General features: G+C 52.3%; 1 protein-coding gene across 1 annotated transcript in view; it reads right to left on the bottom strand.

Annotated features, from left to right (window-relative positions):
* The window catches only part of Slc4a8 (solute carrier family 4 member 8), a 65,917-nt gene that overhangs the window by 16,102 nt on the left and 24,870 nt on the right, over window positions 1-24,945 (bottom strand). Inside the window, exons 6-16 of the mRNA XM_051160366.1 lie at window positions 21,040-21,228; window positions 20,206-20,297; window positions 19,183-19,340; window positions 18,347-18,434; window positions 17,379-17,525; window positions 16,605-16,705; window positions 8,972-9,146; window positions 8,280-8,413; window positions 6,811-7,056; window positions 3,842-3,947; window positions 2,116-2,277 (exon numbers count right to left, since the gene is read on the bottom strand). Coding sequence (XP_051016323.1) covers window positions 2,116-2,277; window positions 3,842-3,947; window positions 6,811-7,056; window positions 8,280-8,413; window positions 8,972-9,146; window positions 16,605-16,705; window positions 17,379-17,525; window positions 18,347-18,434; window positions 19,183-19,340; window positions 20,206-20,297; window positions 21,040-21,228 — 1,598 coding nt within the window. The remainder of the gene's footprint in view (window positions 1-2,115; window positions 2,278-3,841; window positions 3,948-6,810; window positions 7,057-8,279; window positions 8,414-8,971; window positions 9,147-16,604; window positions 16,706-17,378; window positions 17,526-18,346; window positions 18,435-19,182; window positions 19,341-20,205; window positions 20,298-21,039; window positions 21,229-24,945) is intronic.

Genomic DNA, 24,945 nt, shown 5'->3' with positions numbered 1-24,945 from the left:
TTTGCTTAACGTTTTAGGCTTCAATCTTTAAATCCTGCTATAAATTATATCCCTGTGGTAACGTAGAAAAACACAGACTCTGCTTTTGAGAAGACCGTAGCCATGTCTCCAGTGTGTACTGTCCTTTTCCTACATGACCACGTCTAAATATTTTATATATAAACTCACCAGTTTTCTTTCACTCTGGCTTGTCTGGAAATTTTTAAATTAAATTTCTTTAGTCGAGACCCCTCAGGCCAGAGGCTATTACTTAAAATTTGCCATTGCCACACAGTGTTTTTCCTGCTTCAATTTTTTTCAATAGTGATTATTTTCTTTGTATGTGTGCATATGTGTGTGTGTGGCGTGTGCATATCTCTGGTATGAATAGGAGTGCATGTGTATGTTTGTGTGGTGGGTAGGGTGTGTGCACACGCGTGTGGTGTGTCCATGTGTGTGTGGTATGTAGATGTGTCCATGTATGTGTGTGGTGTGTAGGTGTGTATACGTGTGTATGTGCGTGTGTATGGTGTGTGTACGTATGCATTTGTGGCATGCGAGTGCAGTGAGTACCTATGTGTGTATGGTGTGTGCGTGTGTATATGTGTGTGCGTGGTGTGCATTTATGTGTGTGTATATGTGCATGTGGTGTGTGTCCAATTATGTGTGTGCATGTCTGTGTATATGCGTGTATGGTGTGTGCATATGTGTGTATGTGTGTATATGTGTGTGCACATACATTCATGCACATGTGTGTGTTTGGTGTGTGTGGTGTATAGGTGTGTTCACATGTCTGTGTGGTGTGTGTATGCACGTGTGTGTGAATTCCCATCCATTTCAAGGCCTGTCCCAAGGCCTCTTGTTAGAGGACCTCCATGTTAGAGCTTAGTAAGGCTTTAATGCAAGACAGTGACTGGTGCCTGCCAGAATCTCAGCTTCACACGCCCGCACGCGTGCACACACGCAGCACGCGGAACAGCACCACTCACCTCACTGTGCTTTGATGCCTAAGGTGTGCAGTACTCTCTCCGTAGTTTTGTTCATCCCTGACTGCCCCCTGCAATTCTCTAAGACTCACACCTGCACCATGAGGTGACACTAGCTATCCTGGGGCTACATGGTCCTCCCTGCTCTCCTCTGCATCCCATGGCACTCGATTCTCAGGCGGACAGTACCAACTGTCCCTGGACTTTCTCTTCATAGCCACTGTCTGTGCAAATGGAGACCGAGGACAACCTAGGCAGCTGCCCTGTCTCCATCATGTGTGTTCTGGGGATGGAGCTCCGGCTGTCAGTCTTGGCAACAGGAGTCCTTACCTGCCAAGCCACCTCACTGACCCTGCGTTGTCTTTAACTTTGTGTCCCCCGTGGCACCTGCCCAGGCATGAGCAACTGCTCAGCATGTGGCAGCCACCTGTTATCTATTTGTCCTGATAATAAAAACCAGGTTGTGAACTGTCTACCACCCCTCAGCTACCTGCAGGCTCACGGAGGTCTAAGCGTGGGTCTTACTCTCCAGAGCCCCCACATGCGCCTCATGTACTCTGGTGCGTGAACGTGCCTAGGTGAGAAACCTCACAGAAGCGACGGCCACTCGGCTGCTCACACTCTGCTCTGCCTGAACTGGCAGACGCTCCGCTCCTGACACACAAGGTATCCTGAGGCTTCAGATGGTCCGGGAGGGAATCTGGAGCAGGCTGGCTGCTGCAGCCAGGGATTTCATGAGCTACCATGAAAGGGCCTTGGGGTCCTTTAAAGCATGCAAGATAGTCTCTCCACTGACTGTTTCCAGAGCCTGCTCCAGCTTCACGTCACAAGTGTCTGGGAATCTGAGACACAAAACAGCATTCTAGAAACGAGACATTATCTCTAGAGAACTTTCTAGAACCAAAACCTTTTAAATCACAAAGCATTCTAGAAACGAGACATTATTTCTAGAGAACTTTCTAGAACCAAAACCTTGTAAATCACAAAGCATCCTCATTCCATACCACGGAGCTGTGGAGGAGGCTGCCGAGCACAGCTCATCAGGACAGCTGGTGCCCTCCATGCTGCCAGTCTCCACAGCATCAGGGGCTGAGGATGGTCAGCTGAAGGTCACAATCCTAACAAAAGGAACGCATGAGGTGCTACCTACTCTCGTTGGGAAATAGCGGCTCGTCTTAAACGTCTTTAAGGTGCTTGAGAGGATGAACGTGGTGAAGAAGAGGATGCAGGACCAGAAGAGCACGTCCGGGGTGTAGGGCCCGTGCTGGCCGCACGCCGGCCCCGCGAACTCTCCGTGCATCTCCTGGCACTCCTGGAGGAACAAGCACTCTAGGTGACAAAAGGCAGGCACACAGGAACGACCAGCTGCTGGCGTCTGTGTTTACCACGCACAGCCCCCACGGGTGCTGGGGAGCACAGGCCTCCAGCAGTGTCCACTTGACCGCCATGCAGCTGGGGCCCTCACTAGCCGGTCCCTGTCAGGAAGAACACCGTGTGGTCCTGACCAAGACACTTAGGCATGAAATTAGAACTGTCTGGAGTGAACATTTCTTCTGAGGCTCTGGGAAGAAGTTACAAGCTGATATTATTTTTATTAGAAAGAACCTTAGAAACTTGAGTTTTCTTCATGCTCCACAAAGCCTGGACCTGTCTCTGTCCATGCACAATCTTATCCCACGGGTCTTGAAGTGAGAGTCACAGGAGCGTGGGGGTGGGGGGAGAGAAGAGGGGAACGGCTTTCTTTTCCATGAATGTTAGCAAGGATTTTTGAAAAGGAAAAGGAAAGTTACAACATTTGGGTTTTATTAAACTTTTATGTTTGTTCTTTTAAAAGGAATATTCATTTTTATGAGTTTTTAAAAATGAAAACTAGCCATCATGTTTATATAAAACAAAGAAATGCAATAAAGCTATCACTGCCATGTTAGTGGTAACTTCTCGAAATACAGTGGGGAGGCTCTGACAGGAAATGCACACACACAAACGGGAGGCAACACTTCACTTCAGATCTTAAGTCAGCACCTTAGGAAAAGCTACATTACTGGAGGGGCGTATGCAGTCACAGAAATACACCAGAGTTTTTTCCAATATAACTTACAAACTTAATATGAATTCTAAGGTAGTTTTCAAAAATAAACACAAGAAGACAGTTCTTGAATTCATCCAGCAGAAATGTGTATTCGCTAATTGCTCCCACCAAGGACACCACAGAGATCAATCAATAAATAAAATGTAGCAATTTTAGCATGATAATGGCAAAGCAATCTATAAGCATATCAATATGATGAAACAGAGCTAACCAGTAACAGGTCTACACATGGTTACTGCTTGTATGATCAAAATAGCTCCTTGTAGCCCTGACAGGTCTCACCGCATAGGCCTGGGTTATAGGTGCGTGCCGCTACCCTGCTGAAGCTTAAATGCCAGGGTCAGCACAGGGCCCAGCACAGGGCCCAGCACAGGGTCCAGCACTGGGTCCAGCACAGGGTCCAGCACAGGGCCCAGCACAGGATCCAGCACTGGGCCCAGCACAGGGTCCAGCACAGGGCCCAGCAAAGGGTCCAGCACAGGGCCCAGCACAGGGTCCAGCACAGGGTCCAGCACAGGGTCAGCACAGGGCCCAGCACAGGGCCCAGCACAGGGCCCAGCACAGGGCCCAGCACAGGGCCCAGCACAGGGCCCAGCACAGGGCCCAGCACAGGGCCCAGCACAGGGCCCAGCACAGGGTCCAGCACTGGGTCCAGCACAGGGTCCAGCACAGGGCCCAGCACAGGGTCCAGCACAGGGCCCAGCACAGGCCACCCCACCTCCGTCTAGAAGGCCCTCTTAGACCCAGTGGTGACAAACCCAGAAGCTCGGGCCACGCCCAGACTTACACTGACAGTGAGGTTTGGCCAGCTCACTTCTGCAGTGACGATGTTGTGGTCCTTCCAGTACTGCAGGGTGTGGTTGCTTGGATTCTCGGGGAGCGCGCACCTGCAGCTGTGGAAAGAAGACAGCCCTCGGGGAAGTAGCCAGCTGGGTGCCAAGCGCTTTAGCCGTGACTAGGTTGGAGCCTACCTCCTGACTAGCTCATTTACTTCAGATGTCAGAGGTGGGTCCTACTGGTTGAGGGCCACATATGAACACAGCCACACCCATATCCACGCACACATGGGTACACACATGTCATATACACACAAAAAAAAATCAGTTCCAGGAGACATACCAGTTATTCTGGTCACTACAGTTATGTGCATGTGTTGAAACATCACATTTGTACTCCATAAGTATTTTTAATTACTCTATGTCAATTAGAAGTGAGCCTAGCATGCTGGTTTGCACCTGAACTCCCAGCTACTTGATAGACTGAGGCAGGAGCATCACTTGAATTCAGCAGTTTGTGGCCAACTTGAAGAACATACCCTGTGTCTCAGAAACATCAGTGAAAAAGGCTGAGTAGTTGTTGTCGTGTGTTGCTGAACGTGTACACAGCCTGTTTGAGTTGTTGTTGTTGTTGTGTGTTGCTGAACATGTACACAGCCTGTTTGGTCCGTGTGCTGCTGCCGGAGCCTATGTTCTCAGGGCCGACCACTTGGTATCAGATCACCAATTCCCTGAGGGAGGCTTTCTCCGGTTCTCAGCATTCTTTAGTTGCCTGTAGTCTCTGTCCAGGGCTGGGGCTTCATGAGGCCACCCCACCCTATGCCCTACTCACCTCAGCATTGGGAGAATACTATTACTTAGCAGGGGGGGGGGCTGGGGCTGGGGGCAGGGGGCAGGGGGCAGGGGGCAGGGGGCAGACGCAGACTAGCCAGTTGTCAGTTATCTAGAAATCTCGGCAGCAAGGTGTCCAGAACTTTATGCTGTAGTAAGAGAGCCTCCTGCGAGGAATCATCATGTCTTCCCCAGCATTGCTGAGTTGTCTGTCCACCTCAGAGTTTGCACTACTCTCACCTGACAATGTACACAGTGTCTCACAAGCCCCTGAGAATGAAATCTTCTCACCAGCTCATGTCTCCCTGCTGTGTCTGGTTTGTTTCAGTGCAGGACCAAACGGCAGACTCTGAGAAGAGCCACACTCTCTGACTCTCACAGGTCACCACCCTCCATTGCTCGCTCTCCATTGGAAGCCCTCCAAACCTCCTCATCCACATCTGCGCTCTGATTTCCAAAGGTCCACAACACTTGCTTAACAGAAGCTACAAACACTGCCCGGAACATTACATCAGCCACTAAACTCAGGTCTTTGGCTCCATTAAAAAGGCAGCAACTGGGGCAGGGTGTGGTGGCTCACACTTTTAATCCCAGCACTCAGGAGGCAGAGCCAGAGGGGCCTCTGAGTTCGAGGCCATCCTGGCCTAGAGAGCAAGTTCTAGGACAGCCAGGGCTATATAGAGAAACTGTCTTGAAACAACAAAACAAAAGAGGCCACAACTTCCTCTTGGCTGGCTAGCCCTCACAGTGGTAAAGGTGCTATGCACACTGCTGGGGAGCCTGTGTGCAACACACAGCCCAACCACCAGGCAAGATGTGTGCAGGGGGCAACAGTGGCATGACTGTTGTGGGGTAACCAACCACTTTCTGTCCTGGTCAACAGGCAGGAACTCACATCTTGTCCTGTCAACCTGCTCAAACGCCTGAGAGGTCACAGGCCCAGGGTGGGTGGGGGAGCTACTGCTCCTGTTCTGCATTGTGGACAGCTGTGCCTAACCAAGCTGCCTCCTAAGTGTGTGTGTTTATGCCTACAGAGTAATGCTGCTCTCGGCCTTTGTCAGACAAGTTTTGTTTTTAAAACACAGCACTTACTTCTGAGGCCTGCTGATAGTAACTGGCGTTTGAGCTGCTGGCCCTGAACTGGCAGGTAATCACCCCCTGAAGGCTCAGAGAGCCGCACAGAGGAGAAGATAAAGGGTGTGCGAGCGGGAAGACGGGTCCTGAAGGCTCAGAGAGCCGCGCAGAGGAGAAGGAAGAGAGTGTGAGAGCGGGAAGACAGGGAGAGTGCTGTGGAACGCTGCTGTCCAGGCGTGATCTGGCTACTGCGTGCATGAACTCTCAACAGGCGTGACTACCTGCACAAGATTTATACAAGCTGTGACCCGTCCAGGTCCCACCATAGATGGGAAAGGGCTCACAGGCTGCCCTCCGTCCTAAAGAAATACGGTAGGGTAGTAACTTGCTAGAAAAAAGGAGATGATTTCTTCACTGGTCTAAGCATTAGTGAAAAGGTCCATCTTCTCGTAAATAACCCCACCACCCATGCTCATGCAAGCTGCCTTCATCAAACTCAGTGGGTCAGTAATACACATACACACACATGCACACACACACACACAGAGACATACAGACATATACACATATATACACGTACGCATGCACACACATACACACATGCACACATGCACGCACACATATACACATTCATACACACACCCACTGCACACCCACATACATACACACCCGCACACACAGGCACACACGGACACACACACATACACGCAGCACACACACAATGCATGCATGCAGACATGCACACAGTCACACATGCACACATACGCAGCTTACATGCACACATACACACATACATACACACACATGCACACACACACACACACATACATGAAGGAGCAGGAAGACTGCTTGGACAGAAGAAGGATGCGTGGGAGGTAACAGGGTGGGAGCATTAGGGAAAGTACTGGGGCGAACATGCTCGAGACACGCTACATACTTACATACATGCAGCACACTACCAAACACGTAGCAGTGTAGCTGCCTGGTTACGACGCCATGGTAAGGAAAAGCTCCCGATTCTGCAAGTAAAACCCGTAACTAGCTGGAAGGAAGCGGAGGAGCAGGAGGCACTCACTAGTAGAGGCTGAGGCGGTCCAGCTGGCTGTGCATGTGGACGGGGTAGACCTCCGCCAGGTGAATCAGCTTTTCTATCGCTTCGTAGATGAAAATGATGCAGATGAGGGAGGCAAACGCCTCCTCGGTGAAGCGGGTGATGTAGCAGACGAGGGAGCTGGCATCCGTGGCCACAAGGACGATGCACAGGAAGGCGGTCCACAGGCCGATGCATGTGCGCAGGGAGAGGTACGAGAGGGCGTAGTCCCTGGAAAATACGGGGCATGGTGAAGGGGCCGCCTGGCACTGAGGCAAAGGGACACCCAACGCTGCACCTGCTGTCCCTACAGCCGCATGCCCTCATGCTGCGCCTCTCCGTAAAGCCCTGGACAACTTGTTCAAGGTCTTCCTCACAGGCTGCTGGCAGTGTAAAGATACAGAAAGCGGAGGAGGAAGGAAGCGTTGCGTGTGCAATGTTGCCGCCATCTCTTCCCAGCATAACTACAAGCCTGTTGCGCAGCGTGAAGATGGGGCTGGCTCCATGGCCTTCTGATATACGTGGGAACAGCTCTTACAGGAAAGCTAAGAAACTATAGCACTGCTGGGCCCCACTACCACTCACAAACACAGCATGAAGACAGGAGAGTAGACCCAATTTAAAATTGGCCTAAAATGTAAAGGGGGAGGGAATGTGAATCAGTTAAGATAGTTTTCTTAAAAATTAAAAAGTCAGCCAGGCAGTGGTGGTGCATGCCTTTAATCCTAGCAATCGGGAGGCAGAGGCAGGCGGATTGCTGTGAGTTCGAGGCCAGCCTGGTCTATAAAGTGAGTCCAGGACAGTCAGGGCTACACAGAGAAACTCTGTCTCAAAAAACAAACAAATAAATAAAAATAAAAAGAAAGAAAGAAAAGTTAAAACTCACTCTGGGCATGTTGGTGCACACACCTGTCATCCAGCACTCAGGAGATCACAGTCACAGGACTGTGAATACAAGACCAGCCTGGGCTACACAAAGAGACCATACGTAGCTCAACATAAATAGAGATGGCGAGATGGCTCAGTGGCTACGGACACTGGCTGTTCTTCTAGAGGGTTAAATTCCCAGCACTCACATGGAGGCTCACAACCATCTCTAACTCCAGTCCCAGGGGGATCCGACCCCTTCTTCTGGCATCCACGGCACTGCACACACACGGTGCACAGGCAGCACGCATGCAGGCAAAATCCCCACACACGTGAAACAAGGACATGTAAGTGTCAGAAACTGATAGAGTTAAAAGACTCAAGACGCTAAGAATTTCAGTAATGATAAGGGGATCGCGGGCTCTGGAGAGGAAGGAGAAGTGTGGCTACAGGAGCTGTGGGGACAACAGGAGCCCACAGGTGCCTGCCCTCAGGCGTGTCCCCTCATGCCTGCACAGGAGCTGGCGTTCAGCTTTGGCAGCGCAGCAGCCGTGTCCAGGCACGGTCAGGAAAAGCCAGCGTCTTACTTGCAGAACTTGAACAGGATCTTTTCGAACACCAGCACGGGCCCGGTACTTCCCAGGATGGTGAGAGGCTGCCCAGCAAACAGAGAGTAGGCGATCCCAGTCATGGACGCGCCAAACAGGGACTCGATTGCACTCTGAGGGGGAGACAAGAAGTCATTGCCCACAGCTGTCTGCAGAGAGGAGCGGCTCCTCCCACTGACCCGGCTGCCTCGAGTCTTGACAGTCATTGCTGTTTCGTCTGAGCAAGAGTGATGGGTCCACGGTGCCTGATACCCCAGCAAAGAGGCACCACTTTAACAATTCAGCTGCCCAACCATCTGCCATGATGCCGCAGCTGAGTCAGAGCAGACAGCTCAATTTGGTGTTCAGAGACGTATAAAGAGCACAGTGACGCAGCTCACACCACGAGCCGCCACAGAGTCACTGAATCTTATCCGCAAATGTTACCACTAGATCCATTTCCCGTTCTTGGGGCAATGAGCAAGTCACCTAGGCAACCAGCCACTGAAGGGACACCCCTGCAGAAGGGACATGTGCAGACAGGAAAAGTGTGCCCCTCCATGACCCAGAAAACCCAGCCACTCAGGAGAAAGGCTTGCTTCCCCAGCATGAACGAGGTAACAGTCCTCCCCCCACACTCCCAAAGGAACTTGGGTGCCACCATGATGGTTTAAATGATGAAAAGTCCTTACAATGCGTCCTTCAGTGGCTTCTCCAAGCAGTCCCCCAAAGGTGATGACAGGAGACATGCAGGCGCAGTACAGGAACAGGAAGGAAGCCAGGCACTGCAAGCTGAGTGCATCGCGGTAGTCACTCCAGTACCAGGGGGCCTTGCGTTTGACATCCAGCAGCAAGCCCCCGAACAGCCTGCAGAGACAGGGCAGACGGACCTCACACACAGTCCCCTCCACATGGCCGCAGACAGACACAGCAACAGACGGGCCTCGCACGCAGTCCCCTCCACGCGGGCAGGCACAGACAGAGCAGCGCACACCCGAGCAGACTTCAAACGTGCTCGGTGACAGCTGAGCTTCAGTATCACCCCAAGCACTTGCGTCTGTGACCTGGCACAGGAGCTTCTACTACAACCGAGGGTGCGGCAACAAGCATTGAAAAAGTTAATTTGGGGGGCTGGAGAGATGACTCAGTGGTTAAGACTGACTGCTCTTCTAGAGGTCCTGAGTTCAATTCCCAGCAACCACATGGTGGCTCACAACCATCTATAATGAGATCTGGTGCCCTTTTCTGGCCTGCAGGTGTACATGCAGACAGAACACTGAGTACGTAATAATAAAGAAATCTTTTTTTAAAAAGTTAATTTGGGTATGCAGGGTACCCACTTATCAATACCCAAAGCATTAATGAGAAGGCAGACATTAGCTTGTTTCGGGCTCTAAGCTGTTAGGAGGACATGTGGAAAGCAGCTCAAGTTATTAAAGGCGTCCCAGGCGTGAAGCCGCTGCACACGCAGCCGTCCTCCGAGCCCTCCCTGACTCGGCACTTGACAAGTAGAAGAGAGTGAAGCCAGGCACTGGGCCGGGCACCAGGCCGGGGGCTGAGCTGCAGCGGTGAGCCACACGAGCCAACTCCTGCTCTCAGAGACCACACGCAGCGCACGACCATGGGGGCTGTGGAGGCACAGGCCGGGGAGGCCACCTCAGCAGGGGCTCAGAGGAAGGACTGGGAGACCGCTAGGCAAGGCAGAGGGACCAGCATGAGGACACCCCAGGGAGAGACATGTGCTGGGTTCAAGGTGCTAGCAGGAGATCAAAGAGCACGAGGGACAAAGCTAACAGACAAGGCCGGGGAAACTGAGGCAGCACATCGTTTTAAGGAACTGGAACTCAATCCTAAGAGCACGTTAAGTTACTGAATGCTCTTGCCACAGTGTGAAGGAAGCGTGGGTTGGGGAGCGACAACGGGGCAGACAGAGGCAGCCTCAGGGAGGAGCCAGCCCCAGCTGAGTGACTTCCTAGGGAGGAGCCTCAGCCTCAGCACCACAGCGAAGATACAAGACAGCCATGGCTCTACATCGATGGCATAGAAGAAAAAAGGAAAGAAAAGGAAAGGAATCGGGACTGCTTTGGAGCCGGAACTAATAACCCAACGCAAACTCTGATTGGGTCCCACATCAACAATAAACTCCAAAGAAGCTTAGTGTGTGCTGGGCACGCCCTCATTTAAAGACTGGCGAACGGCCTGTCTTGCTACAGTGGAGCAAAATTGCTTTAAGATTCCCTTATTAAATGAAATACACACTGAAGTACTTACAGGGAAAAATGATATCGATGATTTGGCTTAAAATAATCCAGAAAACATAAAAACAAACGAAAGAAAATAAAGGAAACGAATTTGTCACAATGTTATTAACAGCTAGTGGGTATCTGGGGCCCTTTATATTATTGGCTCTTTTTTACATGTTTGGAATTTTCCATAATAAGAAAACTACACACACACACACACACACACACACACACACACACACACACACACACACACTGTTTTATTGAGGGCATAGTGTCCTTGTCCCCTTCCTCCTCTCCAAACAGCTCAGGGAACTGTGAAGAGGTCAGGACCGACACCCAGGACACAGGCCCACCAACCCTGCTCTGCTCAAGCCCTAGGCTGAAGTGGAAAGGGGGCACAGTGGGGACACCTCACGCACTGTCTAACATCACTGGCTGGCTGTGGTCCTAGAGGAGAGAGGAAGGCCCGCCTCAGGACCTGCCTCAGCATGGGGCAAGGGAGCTGTCTCTAGGAGGCAACCTACATCACCCAGGGTCAGCCTCGGGGGTGGGACCAGAGAGATGATCTAAAACAGAGTGCTGTTTTGTCTTCCTGTCTCTGGACAAACAGGCCGTCGGGGACCTCTGAGGTGGCAGCGATTACCTAGGGGCAGCATTATTCAAGTGTTACTGGGTCCTCCCTACAACAGCACCCTGTGCCAAGGTCCGTCACCTTTCTCCTACAACCCTCACCCAAAGGGCGCTGTCCTGGGAAAAGATTCTCCTACACGTCACTGCGGCTCCTGGAGATGCTGTCACAGCGCACGGCCTCCGCGGAGGCGTCTGTGAAGAGCAGACAGGAGCTCAGTGAGAGGGAAACACCGTCCAACTGCTTAAGATCAGAACAGAATAGAATGACTAAAAACTATAATTTATGATTACTTCATTTTTATTTTTTGAGACAACTTCTTTTTATTATGTAGCTTCACCTGCCCTGGAACTCGATTTGTAGCCATGTTGGCCCTGAACTCACAAGGGACAGGTATGAGATGACAAGTCCCTCCTGAGGAGCCGCCCACACAGGTCCTCTGCAAACAAAGCCCGCTGCTTCTAGGTCTACACAGGACGCAGTCCCAACCTTGTGTCACCATCTGGAGGCACCACTGATGCACACCGGTGCCCCACGTATCCTCTTCACACCATCCGGAGGGACCACCGATGCACACCAGTGCCCCACGTATCCTCTTCCCACCATCCGGAGGCACCACCGATGCACACCGGTGCCCCATGTATCCTCTTCCCACCATCCGGAGGCACCACCGATGCACACCGGTGCCCCATGTATCCTCTTCCCACCATCCGGAGGCACCACCGATGCACACCGGTGCCCCACGTACCCTCTTCCCACCATCCGGAGGCACCACTGATGCACACCGGTGCCCCACGTACCCTCTTCCCACCATCCAGAGGGACCACTGATGCACACCGGTGCCCCACGTATCCTCTTCCCACTATCCGGAGGCACCACCGATGCACACCGGTGCCCCACGTACCCTCTTCCCACCATCCGGAGGCACCACCGGTGCACACCGGTGCCCCACGTACCCTCTTCCCACCATCCGGAGGCACCACCGATGCACACCGGTGCCCCACGTACCCTCTTCCCACCATCCAGAGGGACCACCGATGCACACCGGTGCCCCACGTATCCTCTTCCCACCATCCGGAGGCACCACCGATGCACACCGGTGCCCCACGTACCCTCTTCCCACCATCCGGAGGCACCACCGATGCACACCGGTGCCCCACGTACCCTCTTCCCACCATCCGGAGGGACCACCGATGCACACCGGTGCCCCACGTATCCTCTTCCCACCATCCGGAGGCACCACCGATGCACACCGGTGCCCCACGTACCCTCTTCCCACCATCCGGGGGGACCTCCAATGCACCCAGTGGCCCACGTATCTTGTTCCCTCCTGGGAAGTGAACTTCCTAGTCTACAGGCTAGCCACCTTCACCTGCCACAAAGGTCTCTTCCTTGGACATCTGCCTTTAAAATATTGGCCTGGAGTTGTAGATATTGTTTCCTAGACACACACCTTATACAACGCCCATCCTCCCACCCTCGGGGGGTCTCATCCTAAAGCCGTGACCCCGCATTTACTCATCCCTTGTCCATTCCATGCTACACACAGGATCATGCTGCCCGTATTCATTCATTCATCAGACATGGTGGGCCTGCTCTGAGGCCCAGCACTGTGCCGAGCACCAGGATACAGTGGAGTATCTGACCTTCTGAGGTCAACAGTCTAGCAGGAAGCACAAGGCAAAGAAAAATAAAGATGTGTGACACGGTGTGGTGATGAAGGAGGGGACCCATCGATACTGTAAGTGATGTGTGACACGGTGTGGTGATGGGGGAGGGGAACCATCGATACTGTAGATGATGTGTGACACGGTGTGGTGATGGGGGAGGGACCCATCGATACTGTAGATGACGTGTGACAGGTGTGGTGATGGGGGAGGGGACCCATCGATACTGTAGATGATGTGTGACACGGTGGTGATGGGGGAGGGGACCCATCGATACTGTAGATGATGTGTGACACGGTGTGGTGATGGGGGAGGGGAACCATCGATACTGTAGATGATGTGTGACACGGTGTGGTGATGGGGGAGGGGACCCATCGATACTGTAGATGATGTGTGACACGGTGTGATGATGGGGAGGGGACCCATCGATACTGTAGATGATGTGTGACACGGTGTGGTGATGGGGGAGGGGACCCATCGATACTGTAGATGATGTGTGACACGGTGTGATGATGGGGGAGGGGACCCATCGATACTGTAGATGATGTGTGACACGGTGTGATGATGGGGGAGGGGACCATCGATACTGTAGATGATGTGTGACACGGTGTGGTGATGGGGGAGGGGACCCATCGATACTGTAGATGACGTGTGACACGGTGTGATGATGGGGGAGGGGACCCATCGATACTGTAGATGATGTGTGACACGGTGTGTGGTGATGGGGGAGGGGACCCATCGATACTGTAGATGATGTGTGACACGGTGTGATGATGGGGGAGGGGAACCATCAATACTGTAGATGACGTGTGACACGGTGTGATGATGGGGGAGGGGAACCATCAATACTGTAGATGACGTGTGACACGGTGTGATGATGGGGAGGGGACCCATCGATACTGTAGATGACGTGTGACACGGTGTGGTGATGGGGGAGGGGACCCATCGATACTGTAGATGACGTGTGACACGGTGTGGTGATGGGGGAGGGGACCCATCGATACTGTAGATGACGTGTGACACGGTGTGTGATGGGGAGGGGACCCATCGATACTGTAGATGACGTGTGACACGGTGTGTGATGGGGGAGGGGACCCATCGATACTGTAGATGACGTGTGACACGGTGTGGTGGATGGGGAGGGGACCCATCGATACTGTAGATGACGTGTGACACGGTGTGGTGATGGGGGAGGGGACCCATCGATACTGTAGATGATGTGTGCACGGTGTGGTGATGGGGGAGGGGACCCATCGATACTGTAGATGACGTGTGACACGGTGTGGTGATGGGGAGGGGCCCCATCGATACTGTAGATGATGTGACACGGTGTGGTGATGGGGGAGGGGACCCATCGATACTGTAGATGATGTGTGACACGGTGTGGATGATGGGGGAGGGGACCCATCGATACTGTAGATGATGTGTGACACGGTGTGGTGATGGGGAGGGGAGCCCATCGATACTGTAGATGACGTGTGACACGGTGTTTGGATGATGGGGGAGGGACCCATCGATACTGTAGATGACGTGTGACACGGTGTGATGATGGGGGAGGGGACCCATCGATACTGTAGATGACGTGTGACACGGTGTGGTGATGGGGGAGGGGAGCCATCGATACTGTAGATGACGTGTGACACGGTGTGGTGATGGGGGAGGGGACCCATCGATACTGTAGATGACGTGTGACACGGTGTGATGATGGGGGAGGGGACCCATCGATACTGTAGATGATGTGTGACACGGTGTGGTGATGGGGGAGGGACCCATCGATACTGTAGATGATGTGTGACACGGTGTGATGATGGGGGAGGGGACCCATCGATACTGTAGATGATGTGTGACACGGTGTGGTGATGGGGGAGGGGACCCATCGATACTGTAGATGACGTGTGACACGGTGTGGTGATGGGGGAGGGGACCCATCGATACTGTAGATGACGTGTGACACGGTGTGGTGATGGGGAGGGGACCCATCGATACTGTAGATGATGTGTGACACGGTGTGATGATGGGGGAGGGGAGCCATCGATACTGTAGATGATGTGTGACACGGTGTGATGATGGGGGAGGGGACCCATCGATACTGTAGATGACGTGTGACACGGTGTGATGATGTGGGAGGGGACCCATCGATACTGTAGATGACGTGTGACACGGTTGTGATGATGGGGAGGGGACCCATCAATACTGTAGATGATGTGTGACACGGTGTGATGATGGGGGAGGGGACCCATCGATACTGTAGATGATGTGTGACACGGTGTGATGATGTGGGAGGGGACCCATCAATACTGTAGATGACGTGTGACACGGTGTGTGATGATGGGGGAGGGGACCCATCGATACTGTAGATGACGTGTGACACGGTGTGATGATGGGGGAGGGGACCCATCGATACTGTAGATGACGTGTGACACGGTGTGATGATGTGGGAGGGGACCCATCAATACTGTAGATGACGTGTGACACGGTGTGATGATGGGGAGGGGACCCATCAATACTGTAGATGACGTGTGACACGGTGTGATGATGGGGGAGGGGACCCATCGATACTGTAGATGACGTGTGACACGGTGTGATGATGGGGAGGGGACCCATCAATACTGTAGATGATGTGTGACACGGTGTGATGATGGGGGAGGGGACCCATCGATACTGTAGATGACGTGTGACACGGTGTGATGATGGGGGAGGGGACCCATCGATACTGTAGATGACGTGTGACACGGTGTGGTGATGGGGGAGGGGACCCATCAATACTGTAGATGACGTGTGACACGGTGTGATGATGTGGGAGGGGACCCATCAATACTGTAGATGACGTGTGACACGGTGTGATGATGGGGAGGGGACCCATCAATACTGTAGATGATGTGTGACACGGTGTGATGATGGGGGAGGGGACCCATCGATACTGTAGATGACGTGTGACACGGTGTGATGATGGGGAGGGGACCCATCGATACTGTAGATGATGTGTGACACGGTGTGATGATGGGGGAGGGGACCCATCGATACTGTAGATGATGTGTGACACGGTGAGGTGATGGGGGAGGGGACCCATCGATACTGTAGATGACGTGTGACACGGTGTGATGATGGGGGAGGGGACCCATCAATACTGTAGATGATGTGTGACACGGTGTGATGATGGGGGAGGGGAACCATCGATACTGTAGATGACGTGTGACACGGTGTGGTGATGGGGGAGGGGACCCATCGATACTGTAGATGATGTGTGACACGGTGTGGTGATGGGGGAGGGGACCCATCGATACTGTAGATGATGTGTGACACGGTGTGGTGATGGGGAGGGGACCCATCGATACTGTAGATGATGTGTGACACGGTGTGGTGATGGGGGAGGGGACCCATCGATACTGTAGATGATGTGTGACACGGTGTGGTGATGGGGGAGGGGAACCATCAACATTGTAGAAGTACCTGATGGCAGCCACAGAGAATGCCAGGCTTCCTCCCCCCCCCAAAAAAAATAAATGGCATCCAAGTGGAGGAAAGAAGAAGTGGAGAACCCCAGGAGACGAGGAGGAAGGTATCATATTCACATCAGAGGAAAACTACATCTGGGAAGGACTGGAGGACAGACACGACATAACAGATGGTTCAAGAAACCAGAACGGAAGAATGAAATATTGGGCACATTTGCAATATGTGCGGGAGATCGTCCTGTTTCAAAGTGCTCAGACCCCAGGATGCCTCAATCCTTAGCAGGGCCTGCCAGTGAGCAGCGGCCAGCGTGTAGCATCTCAGAACTTACCGCCCAGTCCGCTCAAGTTCTGGACCACTGTGCCCGCCGTGTGGTTCTGGTTCCATGTGGCAAATGTTTCCGTTTGGAACTCCAGGCATTTTCCTTTTCTCCTTTTGACAGAAGACAACAGAATGATCACATCAGCGCCTCTCCATCCTTGCTGGCAACAGGATAACCCAAAAGCCAGAAAAAAGGTTCGATGTTTGTGGCTTCCGAATTTATTTGCTGATTTGATGCAACAGACACTCCCAGGGCAGGGAGATATGTACACTTAGGTACAAAAACAAACTCCCCAAGAATCTGATTCCTGACTGTGCTTTCCAGAAACAAGATATGACATAAACTCCAGTTTCAAATCTGCTGTCCCTGTAATCGTATTGTCCTTTGAAATCCTGCCCTAGAAGGTCAGTTAATTCTATAAACTAGAGGTAAGCAAGAGCGCCTGGGGGACGCCGAGCTTCTGGGAAGGCCGGATGCAAGTGGGTAAAACTCCTGGCTTCACGTCTGGCACATAGAAGAGATTTCTTCCCCTAGTTTGTCAGAGAATAGCTTAGGCCTGTTCGCTCTTTCATGACACCGTGCTTTTTCCCTCTTCGTTACTGTGTACAGGATGTTCTTCTCAGAGACACTGTCCCTCTCCCTTCTCTGTCCATCTACATCAGGCCTTCCAAGTTTGCCTTAAAGTCCATCACCAGGGAACACTAACATCCGACCCTTGCTGCTAATTTTTAATTCCCAGTCTGACACTCATGTGCTCCCCACCGGCATGTGTGCATGCATTACCTGGGAAGGGACGCTCTTGGGTGGCTCAATTCTGATGGATGGGTCCCACTCGCCGGGAGGGAGCACCGTCACCTGGTCCAGGAACTCATCGATTCCTGCCAGGAGGTCATCTCGCTCCTTTGCTTTATAGGCTACGTCATGAAAAATCTATAGAGACAGGAATAAAAACAAACAAACTAGGAAATCTCAAAAGCACTTTGTTTACAACCATCCCCAATGGATAAGCGGACACAACCTCTTCGTTTTTATCTGTCATGGAAGCTAAGACACGGAACTTAGTGCTTAGCAAAGAGCACAGAATTTAAAAAGGAACCTAAAGCTCTACAGTCATCACAGAAGAGGCAAGACACACAGGACCCTGTTAGTCACGCTCCATGGACTTGCTGAGGAACTTCTGTGAAAGAAGCAGAGAGACCTACACACTCGGCCCACGCCTCCCTCCGCCCGCTCAGGTGTGTGTGTGCCCCGGGAACGACGTTACACAGGCCTCAGCAGGACACGTGACACTGCCTGAGGGTACACCCTGACCAGGGTCTCCTTTCCATGGAACAGGAGTATTTCTTTATGCAAATAACTTCAGTGTGTTTAACTGAACCATATTCTCTGGAAAATTACATCAGCCATCACGAGTTACACTCAACATGAATCTGCCCATTCTGCTTGGCCACAGGAATTCTCCTGGGAAATGGCTTCTCTGCAGCCCTGATTATTTTAAAAAGGGAGAGCTAAGCGGCCATAGTGATACAATGCTTATAATCCCGGCAGTGGGTGGTCAAAGCCAGTCTGGGTTACATGTTAAGAACCTGTCTATAAATAAACAAGCAAATCAGAGATAGCAAGAAAACTCTCCCAGAGGGCTTGGCTCTCCCTTCCCTGCAGCAGGCACTGTGAGTCATTATTTTATCCCCAGCAATGCTCACAGTCTGTGGAACAGAGCGAACACCCAGGACTTAGGAGGCGGCAGGTACCTCGTCTGTCATGATGGTGGCCATGGACCTGCCAATCTCATGGTACTGCTGGCCTTTTCCTACTGGACCCAATAAGATAAACAAAAACCTGCCAAAACATAAGACAGGAAGTTATGTGAAGATGGAGACCGGCTCCTTGTCTTCTCAAACAGCAGAGCTCTCTCCCTCCCGCCACACAGAGGAACGGACTAAGGTGTGGCTGAACTCCGCTTCGCTGTGGCCTAGCAGCATCCGGAGCTGTTTCTAATACGTCACTCAGTCCTGTGGCTGGCTGGATTTCTTAGAGTTACCATAGACACAATTCGTGGCTACAGAAAGATGCCTTTCAAAACACCGCATTGTTGTGCAAGTTCAAGGTTATCTAATTCCCATGCTGTTCTCTTAAGGAAACAATGCGCAGGCTGAGCTGGCCGAGCCCCAGGGAGGAGTCTGTGCTGGGCACCTGAACTCTGTGATCGTGGGCTCTGAATAGCAAGGCACAGGAATAGCAAGTCCTGCCAGCGTCCTATGGAAAGATGGCTGTACCTTTGCCTAGAGAGGGTTCCCTGGATAGCGCTCTCCCAAACGAGGAGAGGGAGCCTAAGGCCTCCCAGTGTGACAAGCCACTCACCCCTGCTCTGCTTTTTCATTGTCCCCTGGTCTCCATTTCCAGGCCAACATACCTCGGGTCACAGTTAAAAGCTGGAGCTACTCCCAGCCCCGCCTCCCCGCCTCCATAGCTCACTGAGGGACTTAGACACTGCTCTCCACGCAGCTAACTCTAACATCTGGGACTAGCTAGCTCACCTGCGCTCACACAGATCTGCCCCACGTAGGATGCCCTGCCCTGAGCATACCTTGTTGGGATGGGCACCTCTGTCAGGCCCGAGAGGAGCACGGCTGGGGACAGCCTCACGAAAGCGACGATGGGCCGGTCCAGAGTGTCCACCTCTCCAACCAGGACGTTGGAGGCCTCTGCCCCAGTGGGAATTTTTTTCATGAAATGAAGATCCACCTCAAAGTGCGAGAGAGCCTTCTGATAACTCGAGAGCCAGCATCTTTAATGCCAACCACCCCCCCCCCCCGCCCATTTCACGCATCACCCAGGGTTATTTAAAAAGACCTCTCACTGTTCTTTTTGATCTTTACGAAAAAACCCTGAATGGAGGTAACACAGGCCGTATCAGTTCCGCTGTTCAAAAACCAAACAAGAAACAAAGGGACTACATGTGTGTCCACACATGCCGCAGCACGTGTGTGGAGGGCAGAAACCACATGTGGGGATCGGTCTCTCCCTGCACTGTGTGGGTTTGGGGCTGGACTTCAGATCTGTAGGCAGCAAACACCTTTATGCATCGAGCTGCCTCAAGAATTCAAAAACTCTGGTCTGAATTCCATTCCATCATGGTCCTCAGAGAACAGGCTCCATGGGGGCTTTGGGTCACGTTATTTCTCTTTTCAAATACCTAACTGCCACGCATGCACGTGCACCTGTCACAGCCCCTAAGAAGAGGCTGAAATCTGAGGCGCATTAGGAGCAGCTGCAACTGCCAAGTCTCGTCATGACAACGCGAAGCTAAGAAGGAACGTGCAGGACGTCAGGCAGCAAAAGTAACCAACGAACTGGGGGGTCTAGGAAGCCGAAGCCTCCCTGGTGTCTGTCTTTGCTCACTGGGCAAGGACACATTGAGGAGCCAGCGCCACCCAGGCAGGATGCCCAGAAGGCTGAAGGCTGAGAGAATGGGCGCCCCTTTCCACAGAAGCAGCGTTGGTCGTGGGAGAAGGATTGCGGGACGCTGAAGCTGGCCAGATCCCAGTAGACGCTGGGCTCCATTACAGACAGCCTCAGGCCTGAAGCCAGCCTGCCATGCCTCCCTCACCTTGCTTAGATCCACAGGGCTGTGTTCACAGTTCACTCCATTTTTCACTTCCAGGCTTGTAGCTGGAGCAGACTGTGGAGATACAGTTTGCCCTGTATGGAAAAGTCAAACAGAATCCGCTGGGCGCTTGCCCTTTCCCCATCGTGCTTGCGGCCACTTCCGCCTGTGTCCACAGGCACTCAGTGGTAAGGGGAGACTTCGGCCCCCTCCCCACCTGCACCACAGTCAAGACCCACTTTCCATCCCCTACAGTGGCAGTGACCTTTAACCAGGTGCATCAAGACCTCTACAGAGAACTTGTCAAAAACAGATCTCTGGCAAGGTCTGTACTCTCTAATTTAGTTAATAAGGAGACTATAAAACAATACAGACTAGGCCCTGCCAGCTGTTAGCAGCTGGGAGAGTTTGACCCGCCTGCACCTGGGCACAAGCTTTGGCCATAAGTGAACTCACAGAAACCCCATGATAAAGGGGAGGGCAGGCATGCTGCTGTCTTTAGTTAATTGAGATGTGAGGAGCTTTAGTCAGTCGCCCAGGCCACACACTTTCCGGGTGTAGAGCCAACCCGGCAAGCCTGGAAGCCTGCTACGCTACAGTATCTTGTACCTAAGGTGAGACGTTTGCTTAATTGAAAAAGGTAGCTCTAGACTCAGGTCATCATCAGCAGGTGTTCTCCCTGAAGCTCCCTTTTCTGAGCCCAGGGGAGAGATGGGTACCACTCCCCAGCCACCCAGCTTGCCATAAAGTATCTAAGTGGCTCGAGCTCTTCAGCATCCCCAGCTAGTCCCTGGATGTCTGATCAGCAAACAGAAACCAGCGCTCACAAATCCTCACCGTCTCTATCCATGGAGTGAGGGTCTGACTGCTTCTTGCCAACCTCAGCGAAGGAGCGGACAATGGGGATGAGGTTGTTCCTCCTCTTCTCATTCTGATGGTGGTGTTTTTTGAGAAGGGCTTCCCGCACTTTAACCCTCATACTGTCACTCAGGTCGCTGAACAGTTCTTGTTGGTCCAATATCAGGTCTAGAAAGCAGGCATTCTCATGAACACTCAAACTGAGAGTCTGGGAACCTGAGGGAACGAGCTCATGTGGCTGGGGAAGGGGCCAAAGGCAGAGGTAGGCAGCTCCCTAGGGTCGCCCAGGTGACCTCAGCCTTCTGCCTGAAGGAGCATTTCGCTGCTGTGGCTGTGAAACATCGCCCTACACTCATACAACAACGAAAACATCTTTTAGTCGGGGGCATCACTGTGCTCCCTAGGCTGCCATGAGCTCCTGGGGTCATGTGATCCTCCTGCAAAAATGGGGCTTACAGGGGTTAGGAGTACTGGCTGCTCTTACAGAAGAGTTTGGTTCGATTCCCAGAACCCACATGAGGGTCTCAGATGGTCTTCACAGCCACCTGTAACCCCAGCTCTGAGGGTACCAAGCACGTGGTGTATGTGCAACCAAAGCACTCACACATATAAAACATAAATATAAAAATGTTCTTAAGGTAGGACTTAGATGGTAGCATATGCCGCTGTGCTCAGCTCAAATCAGTGCTCTGGGGGACAAACCCTACTGGCATCAAATACACGCCCGGAACCACACTACAAGCTGTATCTATGCCATCCTTATTAAAACCCCAAAAGGAGGATATTTTTATGACAATTTTTTTAAACTCTATTCTTAAATGTCCTTATTTTTCTCTTTATGTATATGTACGTCTGCCCACATACGTGTGCAGGTGCCCATGGAGACTGGAAGAGAATTTCAGATCCCCTGCAGCTGCAGCTACGAGTGAGTGGCTGGGAGTCACACAATGTGAGCACTGAGTCCTCTGAAGAGCAGCAAGGGCTCTTAACTCCTGACTCAGACCATTCATGCTGACAAGAAAACCAAGAGATGACTGTTCCAGAAGTCCCCAGCCCTCATGTCTGCTAAGCTGAGGAGCAAAGGGTCCATAGCCAGGACTGGCTGACTCGAAGGCCCGCGACTGCCTTCTTTTCTATTGTCCTCTCCTCTACGGACTCAGCACAGATATACGTGACAGGAATGCTGCAGCTTCCGAACTCCAGTGCCCATTTAAAAGTAAACCCGTAAGAAAGTTACATTGGAGCGAGAGAGATGGCTCAGTGGTTAAGAACACTAGCAACTCTCCTAGAGGACCCAGGTTCAATTCCCAGCACCCACGTGGCAGCTCACACTGTCTCTAACTCCAGCTCCAGGGGATTTGATGCCCTCTCTGGCCTCTTCAGGTACCAGGCATGCATGTGGTACAAAGGCATATAGGCAGACAAAATACACTCACGTAAAATGAAATGATAAAACATAAAAGTGTACCATTTAAACTAATTCTCTGCTCACCCCAATTACTAGCTTTTAAACTACCAAGTCCAATGGTCTGAGTGTGTGTGGGGGGGGTGTGCAGGTGTGTGGAGGTGGGGTAGGGGGATGAGATGGGGGTGTGGGTGCAGGGGTGGGGTAGGTGAGGTGGGTGTGTGTGTGCGGGGGTGGGTGATGTGGGGGTGTGGGGGTGAGATGGGGGTGGGGGCTGGGGGTGAGGTGGGTGAGGTGGGTGATGTGGGTGTGGGGGGGGGGAATACTTACTTGGTCCTGTCAGCAGGACTCTAGACCATGTGTAGAGCTTCCGGCTCCCCATTTTATTCCTAGTTCCACTATTCCTGACCCATCTGCCCTTGGTTACACAGCATACTGTCTCCTCACCTGCCCCCCTGGAACGGCTGACTGACTGACTCAGCAGCTGCTTTGAACATGTGCCCTTCTGTCTCTGTGTCCCAAGAGGCCAGATTGCAGGTGTGACCCACCACACCCAGACGACCGACCTGCACGGTTAACCTTTACATTGGTTGGCTTCATCCCTCATATGACAGTCATGCTTTGGTACCCTTCATCTTGAAAGAAAAAAAATTCCCACCCCAGGCCCCTCTTCTACCATTTTTAGCTTTTCTCTTCCCACTTAAAAATCCCAGGAGAGGGGAAAAAAAATCCTCAATCAAAAAACCTATAGCTGCCAGACCCTGGAAAGACCTAGGAAAAACGTTCCCACTCTGGGCCTCAGAGAAACACAGCCCTACCTAGAACTCTCGCCTCCAGATTTATTGCTTGGTTGGTTTTATTTTGAGACGAGACCCTGCCACAAGCCCAGGGTGGTCTTGAACCTGACCTACCTTAACCTCCGAGCCCTAGGATTACAGCACGAGTCACCCCGCCCAGCTTTCATGTAAGCAACCGCACAGGTGGAAATATGTCACAGCGCCCCTAGGAGCCTGTCCACACTTGGAGCACTCCTGAGCCTCAGTCTCCAAGGATGACACTCTCTTCTCTCATGCAGCCTATGCCTCTGCAAGCTGCAGTCCTCACCCCATACCAGCCTCAGTAACCCCAGCCACCTTTAAGACTGTAAGTACCAAACCCCTATGAGCTGGTGACCGGAAGCTACATTTCAGTTCAGATCTGTCTCCCAAGTGTCACTTCAGCCCCGGTGACACAGACACCCCCATCTGGATGCCCGGGACACCAAGAACTCAGCAGGCACAAAACTAGCCCATCCTCTTCCCTGCTGGTTTATCTCCAAGTCTTCAGCACAGGCCAGAATCCTAGACTCTTTCCTTTATGCCCCAAGCCAGTGTGTCAGCTGTGCCCATTAATCCTGGCGCCTGAGCTGCACTGGGAATCACCCCTACCTGCGCTACCCACGTGACTGCCGCTACTGACGTGACCGCTGCTACCCACGTGCAGCTAGTCTATTCCAATGGCCTGACTTCTCCCTTCAACTCATACCCCACCCTCCTTCTTAGAGCTAATCTGAGCAGGCAGCATCCTGCCAAGACTTGGCCAAGGGCTCCTCACTTTTGATGATTATAATGGCACTAGCTCCCTGGCCCCCAAAACACAGCACACACTTTTTTAGGGACCTTCACAGGCTTTTAGATACAGAGCTACAAGTCAGTGAAGGACAGATGTGACCTTTTGGAACATGTCCAAGAATGGAGTTGTGAGAGATTTCTGAGTGCTTATGAGAAAACTCCAGGAAACCAAGATAGGAGTCGCATGGCCTCAGTGTCTTTGAGAACACAGCTTGGGAACTTGCTTCTGTGCCCGTGGGCAGGAGGACACGGCTTGGGGATTTGCTTCTGTGCCCCAGCGAGCAGGAGGACACAGCTTGAGGACTTGCTTCTGTGCCCCTGAGGGCAGGAGGACACGGCTTGGGGACTCGCTTTCTGTGCCCCTGCAGGCAGGAGTGGCAAGTTTACCTCATGTTATTTAGCATGCCTGGCTATTATCTGTTCATATGCCTCCATGGAAAAACATGTCTGGCCTGGGCCTGCCATGTGCGGCCTGTCCGTGACTATATACTTTACTCACATGCCTCCTCTTAACCCCCAGCATCATGGCATCTAAGTTGTATAAACTGACTGATGCACATTTGTGGACTCCGTTCTCCCAGGTTCCACCGCCTCTAGAGCAGTAAACAGGACCCTAACACTGAACCACTTTTTTCTTAAATTCCACTTCTCCACGGTTGGTTGTACACCTGGCCCAGCACCTTTCAAAGGAGTGCACGCAGGACTCCCTCAGTACTGTCCCCAAAGGCCCTTGAAATAGAGAAGCCATTAGCCTGCCCAGCGGAACAGTCAATCTGCAGGGAAAGGTCCCCCATGCAGCCAGGCGGTCTCCAGTGCTGCTCCCGGAACACAGTAACTGTGGGAACCAGGCCCGGCTGGGCTGCCTGCCTG

This window comes from Acomys russatus, chromosome 17 (genome assembly GCF_903995435.1).
Source record: "Acomys russatus chromosome 17, mAcoRus1.1, whole genome shotgun sequence".
Lineage (NCBI taxonomy): Eukaryota > Metazoa > Chordata > Mammalia > Rodentia > Muridae > Acomys > Acomys russatus.
The sequence above is the reverse complement of the archived record's forward strand: the minus strand, read 5'-3'. Positions and strand labels throughout refer to the sequence as shown.